Source organism: Ambystoma mexicanum, chromosome 1q (genome assembly GCF_040938575.1).
Source record: "Ambystoma mexicanum isolate Mex_15411 chromosome 1q, UKY_AmexF1_1, whole genome shotgun sequence".
Lineage (NCBI taxonomy): Eukaryota > Metazoa > Chordata > Amphibia > Caudata > Ambystomatidae > Ambystoma > Ambystoma mexicanum.
Genome location: NC_090922.1, coordinates 1,525,896,346 through 1,525,915,510, shown reverse-complemented (window position 1 = coordinate 1,525,915,510; position 19,165 = coordinate 1,525,896,346). Strand labels below are relative to the sequence as shown.

General features: G+C 51.1%; 1 protein-coding gene across 1 annotated transcript in view; it reads left to right on the top strand.

Annotated features, from left to right (window-relative positions):
- Positions 1-19,165, top strand: part of LOC138563357 (pneumococcal serine-rich repeat protein-like) — a 186,764-nt gene that overhangs the window by 38,629 nt on the left and 128,970 nt on the right. Inside the window, exon 2 of the mRNA XM_069642840.1 lies at positions 2,719-14,682. Coding sequence (XP_069498941.1) covers positions 2,719-14,682 — 11,964 coding nt within the window. The remainder of the gene's footprint in view (positions 1-2,718; positions 14,683-19,165) is intronic.

The window sequence follows — 19,165 nt, the reverse complement described above, 5'->3', positions numbered from 1 at the left end:
AACCTCCAAACTTAATCTGTTGGTTGTCTCCAGGACATCAGTCTGGCTTCAGACAGGCTGGAAGCATGGAAACTGCTCTCCTGAACATCTGCGAAGACCTGCTCTCAAACCTTGACTCTAACCTTCCTTCTGTCCTTATCTTCCTTGACCTCTCGTCTGCTTTTCATACTGTTAACCATGCCATGCAGCTCCACTGGTTCCGTGATAACATGGGTATCACCGATCAGGTCCTGGCCTGGCTGACCTCCTTTCTCTCTAATCAACCCTCTCAGGTCCAACTTGGGTCCTTCCACTTTTCTATATCTCTCCCTACCTGTGGTGTTCCCCGGGGGTCTAATCTTTCTCCCTGTCTGTTCAACCAATACCTGGCACCTCTCGCCCACTGCATAGCTGCTTTATGCTCCAACTTTCAGTGCTATGAGGATGATACTCATCTCTCTTTCAGGCTCCCCTCAGCTGCCTCTTCTCCCTCTCTCATCCCGGATTGTCTGTCCGCAGTTCAGGAGTGGTGTTCCGTCAATGATCTCTGCCTTAATGCCAGTAAGACAGAGATCCTCCTCATCAGATCCCCAGCGCCCTCCTTTCCTCTCACTCTCTGGCCGCCCACCCTGGGCCCTCTTCCTGCTCCTACCTGTGAGGCTAAGACCCTCGGGTTCCTCTTTGACACCACACTCTCCTTCTCTCCTCACATCTCTGACGTCTCTAAGAAGTCAAACTACCAGCTGCACCTCCTCAGAGGTATTCTTCCTTTCCTCACTTTCCCTCAGAAGCTCACTCTCTCCAGAGCTCTTGTTCTCCCTAGGCTGGACTACTGCAACAGCCTCTTTCTAAATCTACCTGCCTCTACTCTCCTCCCTCTACAACTCATCAAGAACAGAACTGTGAGACTTGTCCTTGGCCTCAAGCCCAGGGATTGTATCTCTCCAGCACCAAAATCTCTTAATTGCCTCCCAGTGGCGGCAAGGATCAAGTTCTAGATCCTCTACATCGTCCACAAGGCTTTCTGGGGCCTGGGACCGCAACCTCCAACTCATTGGCTGCATTCTGTGCTGTTTCCTTTGTCTCGCACTTACACATCCCCCCGGCCCTTCTCCCCGTCCCCTTCCCATGCACTTGCACGATCTGAATGACACAAGGCCTAGTAAGATCATGGTTTTTGTCCTCCCTCTATTTCCCGCCTTGTCTTGCCGCGCCTTCAAACACTTCTGTATAGGCGTGTAATAAATGACATATCATATCATATCTTTCCCTTCACTTTAGGTGATTTTCAGGTAGATGATATTGTACTTTCTTCCTGCCACAGGTGACAAACATCTCCTAAACACCTTAGTGTTACAAGTGCATGTCCTTTAGAGTCTGGGCCTCAAGGAGTGGGAGTGCCAAATACAATAGCCTGGCCAACTGACCCTTCTGCGGTCTCCACGCGTGAACGGGTGGTAGAGACATTGTTTTCCAAAGAGGCACCGCCCCTTCTAACCAGCTCTCTCCCAGGATTCACCCTACTCATCCAAGAAGCGTGGCTCAACACATCTTCTTCTGCCGGGATCTGCAGTCTGTCTGGGTTCCCAGAGCTCAATTTCTCATCCTGAGGATTGGCTTCTGGCTCGGCTTCGGATAGGCTGTCCCTCATTCCGGTTTGAAAGTGCCCTTCTGATGGGTGATTCTCTGATTGGCTCCTAACGTTGCTTGTTTCAGATTGGCTAATTGCTTGATAGAGTAAATTAGCGCCAGTGTGATCAGGTATGTAAAGATGCATGCAGTGTCTGGCGCCATCTTGGAATATCCATCTCTAGGTTGTGAAGTACCCGCACTGGTTGTTTTGTCTGTCTTGCAGTGGTGTCTGGTGTCGCGCTGTGACACCCCACGCATGCCTCTCCCTCTTGGTCTCTTCTCGGGTAATCTTCATTCCTGAAATTCCCAAACCCCATGGCTGCCCTTGATTCTCAGATTTGGTTTGTTGTCACCATGTCCACAGATGTGTCAGTACCTTGCATTGTAGCAATTGTGTGCACCTTGCCCTACATAGTCAGGCGGCTCCTCCCTCCACCGAGGACCTTGATAGGAGGGGATAGAGCATATCTGGAGCAGCAGGGGGCCAACAGGAACCTGTCTCGTCCACCTAGGAGTAGCTCCCTCTAGAGGTCAACATGGGAGACCATGTAACTCACCACACTTTATAAGGATAAAGGGGGCATTGCACCCAATGTGACTGAAATACCTCCCAGATGTGTTGTGGTACACGTTTGGGCATAGCACATAGACACCATTGCAACCCTCACCCATTTTACTACTTCTAGTCTGAATAGTCTTTTGTCTCACACACTGTCTGGATTGATTTCCATTGGACACGTATCATGAGTATTGGAGAGGCTAGTAAGGGAAACCGGGAAACAAGCTGCTGAAAAACTGGACATAACATGTGAAGTTGATTTGTATTAGTTTCCACACATCCATGACAGGACGATTTTGTTATAGGGGACTAACATTTGACCACCACTGGAATTAATTGGGTTATAGTGATTATAGAGGAGCCCATTACAAGAATACCAAGTTTCTGATTCTTAAAGATGTTAATTCTTTAAGGTTCCTACATGTATCGAATTTGCAAAGTAACTGCATGGTTCCTGCACCTGGTAATTTCCACATATCACACAGTCTTACAACACTGCTACAGTGACAATCTCTCAAAAAATATATTTCTTTTGATTTCCTTCGCAGGATTATTCGCAGGGACCTGGGCCCAGACTACAAAAGCACATACAACCACAGCAACGACCACAGCTGCAGCAACAACCTCAGCATCAATTACTACAGCATCAACCACTGCAGCAGCAACCACTTCAACAGCAACCACAGGTACAACCACAGCTGCACAAACCACAGCAGCAGCAACCACTGGTGCAACCACTGTGACACAAACCACTGCAGCAGCAACTACATCAGCAGCAACAACAGAAGCAGCAACCACTGCAGCAGCAACCACAGGTACAACCACAGCAGCACAAGCCACAGCAGCAGCAACCACTGGTGCAACTAAAGGTGCAACCACTGTGACAAAAACCACTGCAGCAGAAACCACAGGAGCAGCAACCACTGCAGCAGCAACCACTGCAACACCAACCACAAGTGCAACCACTGCAGGAGCATCCACAGGTACAACCACAGCTGCACAAACCACAGCAGCAGCAACCACGGTAGCAGCAACTACAGGTGCAACCACTGTGGCACAAACCACTGCAGCAGAAACCACAGGAGCAGCAACCACTGCAGCAGCAACTACTGCAGCACCAACCACAAGTGCAACCACTGCAGGAGCAACCACAGGTAAAATCACAGCCACACAAACCACAGCAGCAACCACTTCAGCAGCCACTGCAGGTGCAACCACTGTGGCACAAAGCACTGCAGCAGCAAGAACAGGAGCAGCAACCACTGCCACACCAACCAAAGATGCAACCACTGCAGCAGCAACCACAGGTACAACCACAGCAGCACAAATCACAGCAGCAGCAACCACGGGTGCAATCACTGCAGCAGAAACCACTGCAACACCAACCACAAGTGCAACCACTGCAGGAGCATCCACAGGTACAACCACAGCTGCACAAACCACAGCAGCAGCAACCACAGTAGCAGCAACTATGGGTGCAACCACTGTGGCACAAACCACTGCAGCAGAAACCATAGGAGCAGCAACCACTGCAGCACCAACCACAAGTGCAACCACTGCAGGAGCAACCACAGGTAAAATCACAGCCACACAAACCACAGCAGCAACCACTTCAGCAGCCACTACAGGTGCAACCACTGTGGCACAAAGCACTGCAGCAGCAAGAACAGGAGCAGCAACCACTGCCACACCAACCAAAGATGCAACCACTGCAGCAGCAACCACAGGTACAACCACAGCAGCACAAAACACAGCAGCAGCAACCACGGGTGCAATCACTGCAGCAGCAACCACTGCAACACCAACCACAAGTGCAACCACTGCAGCAGCAACCACAGGTACAACCACAGCAGCACAAACCACAGCAGCAGCAACCACGGGTGCAATCACTGCAGCAGCAACCACGGGTACAACCACAACAGCACAAACCACAGCAGCAGCAACCACTGGTGCAAATAAAGGTGCAACCACTGTGACAAAAACCACTGCAGCAGAAACCACAGGAGCAGCAACCACTGCAGCAGCAACCACTGCAACACCAACCACAAGTGCAACCACTGAAGGAGCAACCACCGGTACAACTACAGCACCACAAACCACAGCAGCAGCAACCACTGGTGCAACAACTGCAGCAGCAACTACAGGTGCAACCACTCTGACAAAAAGCACTGCAGCAGCAACCACATCAGCAGCAACAACAGAAGCAGCAACCACTGCAGCAGCAACCACAGGTACAACCACAGCAGCAGCAACCATTGGTGCAACTAAAAATGCAACCACTGTGACAAAAACCACTGTAGCAGAAACCACAGGAGCAGCAACCACTGCAGCAGCAACCACTGCAGCACCAACCACAAGTGCGACCACTGCAGGAGCAACCACAGGTACAACCACAGCCGCACAAACCACAGCAGCAGCAACCACTGTAGCAGCAACTACAGGTGCAACCACTATGGCACAAACTACTGCATCAGAAACCACAGGAGCAGCAACCACTGCAGCAACAACCACTGCAGCACCAACCACAAGTGCAACCACTGCAGGAGCAGCCACAGGTAAAACCACAGCCGCACAAACCACAGCAGCAACCACTTCAGCAGCCACTACAGGTGCAACCACTGTGGCACAAAGCACTGCAGCAGCAAGAACAGGAGCAGCAACCACTGCCACACCAACCAAAGGTGCAACCACTGCAGCAGCAACCACAGGTACAACCACAGCTGCACAAACCACAGCAGCAGCAACCACAGTAGCAGCAACTATGGGTGCAACCACTGTGGCACAAACCACTGCAGCAGAAACCATAGGAGCAGCAACCACTGCAGCACCAACCACAAGTGCAACCACTGCAGGAGCAACCACAGGTAAAATCACAGCCACACAAACCACAGTAGCAACCACTTCAGCAGCCACTACAGGTGCAACCACTGTGGCACAAAGCACTGCAGCAGCAAGAACAGGAGCAGCAACCACTGCCACACCAACCAAAGATGCAACCACTGCAGCAGCAACCACAGGTACAACCACAGCAGCACAAAACACAGCAGCAGCAACCACGGGTCCAATCACTGCAGCAGCAACCACTGCAACACCAACCACAAGTGCAACCACTGCAGCAGCAACCACAGGTACAACCACAGCAGCACAAACCACAGCAGCAACCACTTCAGCAGCCACTACAGGTGCAACCACTGTGGCACAAAGCACTGCAGCAGCAAGAACAGGAGCAGCAACCACTGCCACACCAACCAAAGATGCAACCACTGCAGCAGCAACCACAGGTACAACCACAGCAGCACAAAACACAGCAGCAGCAACCACGGGTCCAATCACTGCAGCAGCAACCACTGCAACACCAACCACAAGTGCAACCACTGCAGGAGCATCCACAGGTACAACCACAGCTGCACAAACCACAGCAGCAGCAACCACAGTAGCAGCAACTATGGGTGCAACCACTGTGGCACAAACCACTGCAGCAGAAACCATAGGAGCAGCAACCACTGCAGCACCAACCACAAGTGCAACCACTGCAGGAGCAACCACAGGTAAAATCACAGCCACACAAACCACAGCAGCAACCACTTCAGCAGCCACTACAGGTGCAACCACTGTGGCACAAAGCACTGCAGCAGCAAGAACAGGAGCAGCAACCACTGCCACACCAACCAAAGATGCAACCACTGCAGCAGCAACCACAGGTACAACCACAGCAGCACAAAACACAGCAGCAGCAACCACGGGTGCAATCACTGCAGCAGCAACCACTGCAACACCAACCACAAGTGCAACCACTGCAGCAGCAACCACAGGTACAACCACAGCAGCACAAACCACAGCAGCAGCAACCACGGGTGCAATCACTGCAGCAGCAACCACGGGTACAACCACAACAGCACAAACCACAGCAGCAGCAACCACTGGTGCAAATAAAGGTGCAACCACTGTGACAAAAACCACTGCAGCAGAAACCACAGGAGCAGCAACCACTGCAGCAGCAACCACTGCAACACCAACCACAAGTGCAACCACTGAAGGAGCAACCACCGGTACAACTACAGCACCACAAACCACAGCAGCAGCAACCACTGGTGCAACAACTGCAGCAGCAACTACAGGTGCAACCACTCTGACAAAAAGCACTGCAGCAGCAACCACATCAGCAGCAACAACAGAAGCAGCAACCACTGCAGCAGCAACCACAGGTACAACCACAGCAGCAGCAACCATTGGTGCAACTAAAAATGCAACCACTGTGACAAAAACCACTGTAGCAGAAACCACAGGAGCAGCAACCACTGCAGCAGCAACCACTGCAGCACCAACCACAAGTGCGACCACTGCAGGAGCAACCACAGGTACAACCACAGCCGCACAAACCACAGCAGCAGCAACCACTGTAGCAGCAACTACAGGTGCAACCACTATGGCACAAACTACTGCATCAGAAACCACAGGAGCAGCAACCACTGCAGCAACAACCACTGCAGCACCAACCACAAGTGCAACCACTGCAGGAGCAGCCACAGGTAAAACCACAGCCGCACAAACCACAGCAGCAACCACTTCAGCAGCCACTACAGGTGCAACCACTGTGGCACAAAGCCTTGCAGCAGCAAGAACAGGAGCAGCAACCACTGCCACACCAACCAAAGGTGCAACCACTGCAGCAGCAACCACAGGTACAACCACAGCTGCACAAACCACAGCAGCAGCAACCACAGTAGCAGCAACTATGGGTGCAACCACTGTGGCACAAACCACTGCAGCAGAAACCATAGGAGCAGCAACCACTGCAGCACCAACCACAAGTGCAACCACTGCAGGAGCAACCACAGGTAAAATCACAGCCACACAAACCACAGTAGCAACCACTTCAGCAGCCACTACAGGTGCAACCACTGTGGCACAAAGCACTGCAGCAGCAAGAACAGGAGCAGCAACCACTGCCACACCAACCAAAGATGCAACCACTGCAGCAGCAACCACAGGTACAACCACAGCAGCACAAAACACAGCAGCAGCAACCACGGGTCCAATCACTGCAGCAGCAACCACTGCAACACCAACCACAAGTGCAACCACTGCAGCAGCAACCACAGGTACAACCACAGCAGCACAAACCACAGCAGCAGCAACCACAGGTGCAATCACTGCAGCAGCAGCCACGGGTACAACCACAACAGCACAAACCACAGCAGCAGCAACCACTGGTGCAAATAAAGGTGCAACCACTGTGACAAAAACCACTGCAGCAGAAACCACAGGAGCAGCAACCACTGCAGCAGCAACCACTGCAACACCAACCACAAGTGCAACCACCGAAGGAGCAACCACCGGTACAACTACAGCACCACAAACCACAGCAGCAGCAACCACTGGTGCAACAACTGCAGCAGCAACTACAGGTGCAACCACTCTGACAAAAAGCACTGCAGCAGCAACCACATCAGCAGCAACAACAGAAGCAGCAACCACTGCAGCAGCAACCACAGGTACAACCACAGCAGCAGCAACCATTGGTGCAACTAAAAATGCAACCACTGTGACAAAAACCACTGTAGCAGAAACCACAGGAGCAGCAACCACTGCAGCAGCAACCACTGCAGCACCAACCACAAGTGCGACCACTGCAGGAGCAACCACAGGTACAACCACAGCCGCACAAACCACAGCAGCAGCAACCACTGTAGCAGCAACTACAGGTGCAACCACTATGGCACAAACTACTGCATCAGAAACCACAGGAGCAGCAACCACTGCAGCAGCAACCACTGCAGCACCAACCACAAGTGCAACCACTGCAGGAGCAGCCACAGGTAAAACCACAGCCGCACAAACCACAGCAGCAACCACTTCAGCAGCCACTACAGGTGCAACCAATGTGGCACAAAGCACTGCAGCAGCAAGAACAGGAGCAGCAACCACTGCCACACCAACCAAAGGTGCAACCACTGCAGCAGCAACCACAGGTACAACCACAGCAGCACAAACCACAGCAGCAGCAATGACGGGTGCAATCACTGAAGCACCAACCACGGGTAAAACCACAGCAGCACAAACCACAGCAGCAACTACAGGTGCAACCACTGTGGCACAAACCACTACAGCAGCAACAACAGGAGCAGCAACCACTGCAGCAGCAACCACTGCAGCACCAACCACAGGTGCAACCACTGCAGCAGTAACCACAGGTAGAACCACAGCAGCACAAACCACAGCAGCAGCAACCACAGGTGCAACCACTGCAGCAGCAACCACAGGTACAACCACAGCAGCACAAACCAATGCAGCAACCACAAGTGCAACCACTGCAGCAGCAACTACAGGTGCAACCACTGTGGCACAAACCACTGCAGCAGCAATCATAGCAGCAGCAACCACAGGAGCAGCAAGCACTGCAGCACCAACCACAGGTGCAACCACTGCAGCAGCAACCACAGGTACAACCACAGCAGCACAAACCACAACAGCAGAAACCACAGGTGCAACCACAGCAGCAGCAACCACAGGTACAACCACAGCAGCACAAACCACAGTAGCAGCAACCTCGGGTACAACGACTGCAGCAGCAACTACAGGTACAACCACAGCAGCACAAGCCACAGCAGCAACCACAGGTGCAACCACTGCAGCAGCAACTACAGGTGCAACCACTGTGGCACAAACCACAGCAGCAGCAACTACAGGTACAACCACAGCAGCACAAGCCACAGCAGCAACCACAGGTGCAACCACTGCAGCAACAACCACAGGTGCAACCACAGCAGCAGCAACCCCAGGTACAACCACAGCTGCACAAACCATAGCAGCAGCAACCACAGGTGCATCCACTGCAGCAGCAACTACAGGTGCAACCACTGTGACACAAACCACTATAGCAGCAACCACATCAGCAGTAACCACAGGAGCAGCAACTACTGCAGCAGCAACCACAAGTACAACCACAGCTGCACAAACCACAGCAGCAGCAACCACAGTAGCAGCAACTATGGGTGCAACCACTGTGGCACAAACCACTGCAGCAGAAACCATAGGAGCAGCAACCACTGCAGCACCAACCACAAGTGCAACCACTGCAGGAGCAACCACAGGTAAAATCACAGCCACACAAACCACAGCAGCAACCACTTCAGCAGCCACTACAGGTGCAACCACTGTGGCACAAAGCACTGCAGCAGCAAGAACAGGAGCAGCAACCACTGCCACACCAACCAAAGATGCAACCACTGCAGCAGCAACCACAGGTACAACCACAGCAGCACAAAACACAGCAGCAGCAACCACGGGTGCAATCACTGCAGCAGCAACCACTGCAACACCAACCACAAGTGCAACCACAGGTACAACCACAGGTACAACCACAGCAGCACAAACCACAGCAGCAGCAACCACGGGTGCAATCACTGCAGCAGCAACCACGGGTACAACCACAACAGCACAAACCACAGCAGCAGCAACCACTGGTGCAAATAAAGGTGCAACCACTGTGACAAAAACCACTGCATCAGAAACCACAGGAGCAGCAACCACTGCAGCAGCAACCACTGCAGCACCAACCACAAGTGCAACCACTGCAGGAGCAGCCACAGGTAAAACCACAGCTGCACAAACCACAGCAGCAACCACTTCAGCAGCCACTACAGGTGCAACCACTGTGGCACAAAGCACTGCAGCAGCAAGAACAGGAGCAGCAACCACTGCCACACCAACCAAAGGTGCAACCACTGCAGAAGCAACCACAGGTACAACCACAGCAGCACAAACCACAGCAGCAGCAATGACGGGTGCAATCACTGAAGCACCAACCACGGGTAAAACCACAGCAGCACAAACCACAGCAGCAACTACAGGTGCAACCACTGTGGCACAAACCACTACAGCAGCAACAACAGGAGCAGCAACCACTGCAGCAGCAACCACTGCAGCACCAACCACAGGTGCAACCACTGCAGTAGCAAGAACAGGAGCAGCAACCACTGCCACACCAACCAAAGATGCAACCACTGCAGCAGCAACCACAGGTACAACCACAGCAGCACAAAACACAGCAGCAGCAACCACGGGTGCAATCACTGCAGCAGCAACCACTGCAACACCAACCACAAGTGCAACCACAGGTACAACCACAGGTACAACCACAGCAGCACAAACCACAGCAGCAGCAACCACGGGTGCAATCACTGCAGCAGCAACCACGGGTACAACCACAACAGCACAAACCACAGCAGCAGCAACCACTGGTGCAAATAAAGGTGCAACCACTGTGACAAAAACCACTGCAGCAGAAACCACAGGAGCAGCAACCACTGCAGCAGCAACCACTGCAACACCAACCACAAGTGCAACCACTGAAGGAGCAACCACCGGTACAACTACAGCACCACAAACCACAGCAGCAGCAACCACTGGTGCAACAACTGCAGCAGCAACTACAGGTGCAACCACTCTGACAAAAAGCACTGCAGCAGCAACCACATCAGCAGCAACAACAGAAGCAGCAACCACTGCAGCAGCAACCACAGGTACAACCACAGCAGCAGCAACCATTGGTGCAACTAAAAATGCAACCACTGTGACAAAAACCACTGTAGCAGAAACCACAGGAGCAGCAACCACTGCAGCAGCAACCACTGCAGCACCAACCACAAGTGCGACCACTGCAGGAGCAACCACAGGTACAACCACAGCCGCACAAACCACAGCAGCAGCAACCACTGTAGTAGCAACTACAGGTGCAACCACTATGGCACAAACTACTGCATCAGAAACCACAGGAGCAGCAACCACTGCAGCAGCAACCACTGCAGCACCAACCACAAGTGCAACCACTGCAGGAGCAGCCACAGGTAAAACCACAGCCGTACAAACCACAGCAGCAACCACTTCAGCAGCCACTACAGGTGCAACCACTGTGGCACAAAGCACTGCAGCAGCAAGAACAGGAGCAGCAACCACTGCCACACCAACCAAAGGTGCAACCACTGCAGCAGCAACCACAGGTACAACCACAGCAGCACAAACCACAGCAGCAGCAATGACGGGTGCAATCACTGAAGCACCAACCACGGGTAAAACCACAGCAGCACAAACCACAGCAGCAACTACAGGTGCAACCACTGTGGCACAAACCACTACAGCAGCAACAACAGGAGCAGCAACCACTGCAGCAGCAACCACTGCAGCACCAACCACAGGTGCAACCACTGCAGCAGTAACCACAGGTAGAATCACAGCAGCACAAACCACAGCAGCAGCAACCACAGGTGCAACCACTGCAGCAGCAACCACAGGTACAACCACAGCAGCACAAACCAAAGCAGCAACCACAGGTGCAACCACTGCAGCAGCAACTACAGGTGCAACCACTGTGGCACAAACCACTGCAGCAGCAATCATAGCAGCAGCAACCACAGGAGCAGCAAGCACTGCAGCACCAACCACAGGTGCAACCACTGCAGCAGCAACCACAGGTACAACCACAGCAGCACAAACCACAACAGCAGAAACCACAGGTGCAACCACAGCAGCAGCAACCACAGGTACAACCACAGCAGCACAAACCACAGTAGCAGCAACCTCGGGTACAACGACTGCAGCAGCAACTACAGGTACAACCACAGCAGCACAAGCCACAGCAGCAACCACAGGTGCAACCACTGCAGCAGCAACTACAGGTGCAACCACTGTGGCACAAACCACAGCAGCAGCAACTACAGGTACAACCACAGCAGCACAAGCCACAGCAACAACCACAGGTGCAACCACAGCAGCAGCAACCACAGGTACAACCACAGCTGCACAAACCATCGCAGCAGCAACCACAGGTGCATCCACTGCGGCAGCAACTACAGGTGCAACCACTGTGACACAAACCACTATAGCAGCAACCACATCAGCAGTAACCACAGGAGCAGCAACTACTGCAGCAGCAACCACAAGTACAACCACAGCAGCACATACCACAGCAGCAGCAACCACAGGTGCAACCACTGAGGCAGCAACTACAGGTGCAACCACTGTGACACAAACCACTGCAGTATCAACCACAGGAGTAGCAACCACTGCAGCTCCAACCACTGCAGCACCAACCACAAGTGCAACCACTGCAGGAGCAACCACAGGTACAACCACAGCCGCACAAACCACAGCAGCAGCAACCAGAGTTTCAACCACTGCAACAGCATCTACAGGTGCAACCACTGTGACACAAACCACTGCAGCAGCAACCACAGCAGCAGCAACCACTGCGGCACCAACCACAGGTACAACCACTGCAGCAGAAACCACAGGTGCAACCTCAGCAGCACAAACCACTGCAGCAGTAACCACAGGAGCAGCAACCACTGCAGCAGCAACCACAGGTACAACCACAGCAGCACATACCACAGCAGCAGCAACCACAGGTGCAACCACATCAGCAGTAACCACAGGAGCAGCAACCACTGCAGCACCAACCACAGCTACAACCACAGCAGCAGCAACCACAGCAGCACCAACCACATCAGCACCAACCACAGGTGCAACCACTGCAACAGCAACCACAGGAGCAGCAACCACAGGTACAACCACAGCTGCACAAACCACAGCAGCAGCAACCACAGATGCATCCACTGCAGCAGCAACTACAGGTGCAACCACTGTGACACAAACCACTGCAGCAGCAACCACATCAGCAGTAACCACAGGAGAAGCAACCACTGCAGCAGCAACCACAGGTACAACCACAGCAGCACATACCACAGCAGCAGCAACCACAGGTGCAACCACTGCAGCAGCAACTACAGGTGCAACCACTGTGACACAAACCACTGCAGTAGCAACCACAGGAGTAGCAACCACTGCAGCACCAACCACAAGTGCAACCACGGCAGGAGCAACCACAGGTACAACCACAGCCACACAAACCACAGCAGCAGCAACCACAGGTGCAACCACTGCAGCAGCAACTACAAGTGCAACCACTGTGGCAACAATCACAGGTGCAACCACTGCAACAGAAACCACAGCAGCAGCAACCACAGGTGCAACCACTGCTGCAGCAACTACAGGTGCAACCACTGTGACACAAACCACTGCAGCAGCAACCACAGCAGCAGCAACCAGAGGAGCAGCCACCACAGGAGCAGCAACCACTGTAGCAGCAACCACTGCAGCAGCAACCACAGGTGCAACCACTGCAGCAGCAACCACAGGTACAACCACTGCAACACAAACCACAGCTACAGCAACCAGAGGTGCAAACACTGCAGCAGCATCTACAGGTGCAACCACTGTGACACAAACCACTGCAGCAGCAACCACAGCAGCAACAACCACTGCGGCGCCAACCACAGGTACAACCACTGCAGCAGCAACCACAGGTGCAACCTCAGCAGCACAAACCACTGCAGCAGCACCCACAAATGCAACCACTGCAGCGGTAACCACATGTACAACCACAGCTGCACAAACCACATCAGCAGCAACCACAGGTGCAACCACTGCAACAGCAACTACTGGTGCAACCACTGTGACACACACCACTGCAGCAGCAACCACTGCAGCAGCAACCACAGGTACAACCACAGCAGCACAGACCACAGCAGCAACAACCACAGGTGCAACCACTGCAGTAGCAACTACAGGTGCAACCACTGTGACACAAACCACTGCAGCAGCAACCACTGCAGCACCAACCACAGGTGCATCCACTGCAGCAGTAACGACAGGAGCAGCAACCACTGCAGCAGCAACCACTGCAGTACCAACAACGGGTACAACCACTGCAGCAGCAACCACAGGTGCAACCACAGCAGCACAAACCACAGCAGCAGCAACCACAGGTGCAACCACTGCAGCAGCAGCTACAGGTGCAACCACTGTTACACCAACCACTGCAGCAGCAACCACAGGAGCAGTCACCACTGCAACAGCAACCACAGGTACAACCACAGAAGCACAAACCACAGAAGCAGCAACCACAGGTGCAACCAATGCAGCAGCAACTACAGGTGCAACCACTGTGACACAAACCACTGCAGCAGCAACCACAGCAGCAGCAACCACAGTAGCAGTAACCACTGCAGCAACAACAGGGGCAGAAACTACTGCAGCACCAACCACAGGTGCAAACACTACAGCAGCAACCACAGGAGCAGCAATCACAGGAGCAGCAACCACTGCAGCACCAACCACAGGTACAACCACTGCAGCACCAACCACAGGTACAACCACAGCCACACAAACCACAGCAGCGGCAACTACAGGTGCAACCACCACAGCAGCAACTACAGGTGCAACCACTTTGGCAGCAACCACAGGTGCAACCACTGCAGCAGCAACTACAGGTACAACCACAGCAGCACAAACCACAACAGCAGCAACCACAGGTGCAACCACTGCAGCAGCAACTACAGGTGCAACCACTGTGGCACAAACTACTGCAGCAGCAACCACAGGAGTAGCAACCACTGCAGCACCAAGCACTACAGCACCAACCACAGGTGCAACCACTGCATCAGCAACCACAGGTAACCTGAGACAGGAGACAGAGATGTAGACTACAGATTAGGAGATAGAGAAGTAAATGAGACAGGCAACACAGGGAACCTGAGTCAGGTAATAGAGAAGGAAATGGAATGAGGCAGGCAATGCAGGGAACCTGATACAGGAGACAGATTTAGATTACAGATTAGGAGACAGAGACGTAAATGAGACAGGCAACAGAAGGAACCTGAATCAGGTAATAGAGAAGGAAATGGAATGAGGCAGGCAATGCAGGTAACCTGAGACAGGAGACGGTTGTAGATTACAGATTAGGAGACAGAGAAGTAAATGAGACAGGCAACACAGGAAACCTGAGTCAGGTAATAGAGAAGGAAATGGGATGAGACAGGCAATGCAGGGAACCTGAGACAAGAGACAAAGATGTAGATTACAGATTAGGAGATAGATATTTGGGCCTACAAATATTGAATTCTACAATCACTTAATATGTTGTGTTTATTTGTTGGTTATGTATTTCTGTTGTATTGCTTATGATGTAAAAGTGTAAATAAACTACACTGTAAAAAAGAAAAGATGTAGATTACAGATTAGGAGACAGAGATGTAAATGAGACAGGCAACCATAGGAACCTGATTTAGGCAATGGAGAAAGAAATGGGATGAGACAGGCAATGCAGGGAACCTGAGACAGGAGACAGATGTAGATCACAGATTAGGAGACAGAGAAGTAAATGACACAGGCAACAGAAGGAACCTTATCCAGGTAATAGAGAATAGCATCAGACAGGCAAAAGAGGGAGCATGAGCCAGATCATACAAGTACAAATGAAACATCCAAGAGAGGATGGGTGAGCCAGGAGATAGAGAGGGGAATGTGAAAAGCAATAGAGAGAACCTGAGCCAGGATACAGAAGCGGAAATGGGACAACCAAAAGAGTGAGACTGAGCCAGGAGACAGAGAGTGAAATATGAATGGTAATGGCAGGAAGCTAAACCATGAGAGAGTGAATATGACTGGTGATGGAGGGAGGGTGTGCCAGGAGACAGAGAGAGAAACATGACTGGCAATGGAGGGAAGCTAAGCCAGGAGATGGAGAGGTACACATATCTGGTCATGGAGGGACGCTAACCCATGAGAGGGGAATATGACTCTAATGGACGGAGGCAGAGCGAGGAAACAAAGAGAGAAACATGATTGGTAATGGAGGGAAGCTAAACCATGAGAGAGTGAATATGACTGGTGATGGAGGGAGGGTGTGCCAGGAGACAGAGAGAGAAACATGATTGGTAATGGGGGGAAGCTAAACCATGAGAGAGTGAATATGACTGGTGATGGAGGGAGGGTGTGCCAGGAGACAGAGAGAGAAACATGATTGGTAATGGGGGGAAGCTAAGCCATGAGATGGAGAGGTACACATATCTGGTCATGGAGGGACGCTAACCCATGAGAGGGGAATATGAGCGTTTACTTTCAGGAATTACCTTTGGTCGTGTGCCGTGCAGAAGCAGACTTCAGTCCTTATCTAAACGTGCAATACGACTCGGCAGAGGTTTTCACGGGCATTCCACACGCTTCCTGGAGGAGGCGTGTCATCCAGCACGTGACTGCATCACGTGACCCGGAGCCACTTCAAAAACCCGGAGGCTGCCGCCCGCTCAGTGTGAGCGTTTACTTTCAGGAATTACCTTTGCTCGTGTGCCGTGCAGAAGCAGACTTCAGTCCTTATCTAAACGTGCAATACGACTCGGCAGAGGTTTTCACGGGCATTCCACACGCTTCCTGGAGGAGGCGTGTCATCCAGCACGTGACTGCATCACGTGACCCGGAGCCACTTCAAAACCCGGAGGCTACCACCCTTGTGGCTGTAAGCCCGGTGGAAAGAAGCCCACTGGCTGTTATACGGCTGTTGTACGCAGTGGACGCAAACCAATAACTTATACGATGAGCCCCTAAACACGACAAAAGCAGAAAACACGACTACAGTCTGAGCGGTTAGACCATCCTCTACAGACACTGTCAAGTACTCTTGAGGAAAATATCTCGTTGGCAAATGAAGCAAATGAGGTAAGAAATATTACATTAAATACGTTTACGTTGCCTCAAATGACACAATCGGAAATTACATGTTCTACACCGCCATTATATAGAGTAAGGTCTTTGCTTACCTTGACAGAAAAGTTTATCAGCAAGGACAATCTACTTTCTCGCTGTCGATTGAAACTGATTCCGAATGCAGCATGTCAACTGACACTTTTATTGCCTTGTGCATCATGTACAACGATGCAAACAAAAAAGAGCTCTCTTAGTGCTGCATACACTAAATATGCTCAGGCACATGAAAGATCAGAAGTTTTGGATGAAACATTACTAGTGGAAAATTGCAATAAATGTGCAATCTCAATAATTCGGCCTTCAGCTCTCTACACTGGTCTTATGACCCGACCCACGGATTCGAGAATGCAGGGTAACGTGATCGAGGTAAATACTTCCTCGTCCCAGTCTCCCTTTGATGTAACGGATGCAGAGTTACTGTCATTCCAAGTGCCTGCAAATACCTTACATGAGACAAATCTCATATTTATGCCTCCCCTAAACCAACCGATTGGGCAGACAGACAAAAATGACTTACATAGTGTATCTCAAACAAATGAAGGAGCAATGACGTCCATGACGTTGGCATCAGCGAAATTTCAAGAAGCCGCACTGAATGTGGAAATGTCACCACAAGCCTCTCTAGGCTTCTCAAAAACTGGAGCTGAAAGCCGAAAAGAGAGTTTAATAAAGCGTAATCCGTCACACCCTCGTTTATTTACAACTGCAAATAGTGGCGGAGCGGTATACGGGGTGGGAACGAGGAGTCCATCTGCTACCTCAACAGCACCTCATCTTAATTTGATAAATATAGGAACAAACCAAATAATAACATCGGAGATTTCAATTAAAGCTCTTGACCCGGCAGGACGAGAGGCTCATTTGACAGAGAGGCTAACTGCTGACTACAATTCCATCAAAGAAAAGCTGATACAGAGTTTTCGTGAAAAATCAAACTTCAAACATACAAATTCTGCACTAAACAGATGTAGCTCTAGTGATATCTGTCATCATCCTAAATTTGGATTTCCTGACCTGAACCTTTCCAACCACAGCTCAGTAATTGACTGCACTACCTCTGGTGACAATAATGTTGTAACACCTGCTGGGATGGAGAATTTAAATCAAATGAATGAAGACGAGGCAGAAGATGTGTCCCTACAGCAACGAAGGAGGAGGCGAGAGTCTATGGTTAAACAAACACATGAAACCACGCCAAAATCTTCATCTGCAACTTATGCACAGGAACAACTGAACAAATCTAACCTGTCAGTTGCAGCTGGCATTCAAATTCATAATAATGTATTGGCCGCCACCTCTCTGGCGCTCATTCCTTTCGTAAAATTGTACGAAAGTCTAAATGAGGCCATAAAAGACCAGAGTTTGCAAATTAATCAGCTAACCTCAAAAGTGGACACGATGGAACATATGAACAATGCTTTGCTGCAAAGAATGGACATCGAGGCAGAGACGTCCTCACGATGGCAATATCGCCTTGGAGATCTCCTAGCAAGTACCCATGCGGATAATTCCACCTTAATGGCTGCAACGCTTGAATGTATGAAATGGGTTAGGCATAATACCCCGGCAAATACAGAACAAATCCCGGAGCAGGCAAGCGGATCAGTCACCTCAAATCAAACTACTCTCGCTCCAAAAAGTACAAACTCCGTACCGACTTTGGTTCATCTTTCAAAGAACACTCCACAAGTGGGGCTCCCATGTACCAACGTGAATAATACACGACTTCAGGAAACTTTAGCTCAATCAGAAAAAACCAAATCTAATTCTGTAGCCCCGCTGTTCTGTCCTATTATAAATACAAGTGCAGTTCTCGCAGATAGTGAGACATCAACAACAGCACAAATTCAAGAAACTCGGGCCTCCTCTGGTGATGCAGAAACAGCAGATTTGACTCATGCAGTTACAGATTCTGTAGGTCCAGTACAAGCACTGGAGGTTTGTAGTGTGATCGAAAATCAAATTTTACCATCTGCCCCAAGGACCACAAATTCGTTTGACATTTTTAAAGGTAGAGCTAAGAACATTCCAGTTGACAGCTCAAAGGCACCAATATTGTCTGCAAAAAAGGTACGATTGGCCCCAAAAAAGCTATCAAACAATCCGGTAAAAAAACCTAAATCTAATGTCAAACAATTTGTAAGGAACATTGTGATTCCTCCAAAGCTTGCGCTTTTTGAACGCCCTACAAATGAGGTGGGTGCAGTCAATGTTACCACTGTGCAATCACAAGAATTACGGAGTAAGTCGAATGATGTAAAGCGTGCCTCAATGCAGAAACAAAATCCAAATAAACGTGCTCGCTTAGACTCTAATTCTGAAAAAACAGCACAAGACGAAGAATCAGTGGATCTATGTGACCTCTCAACTTACTCACTTGATTCGGCTAGTTCT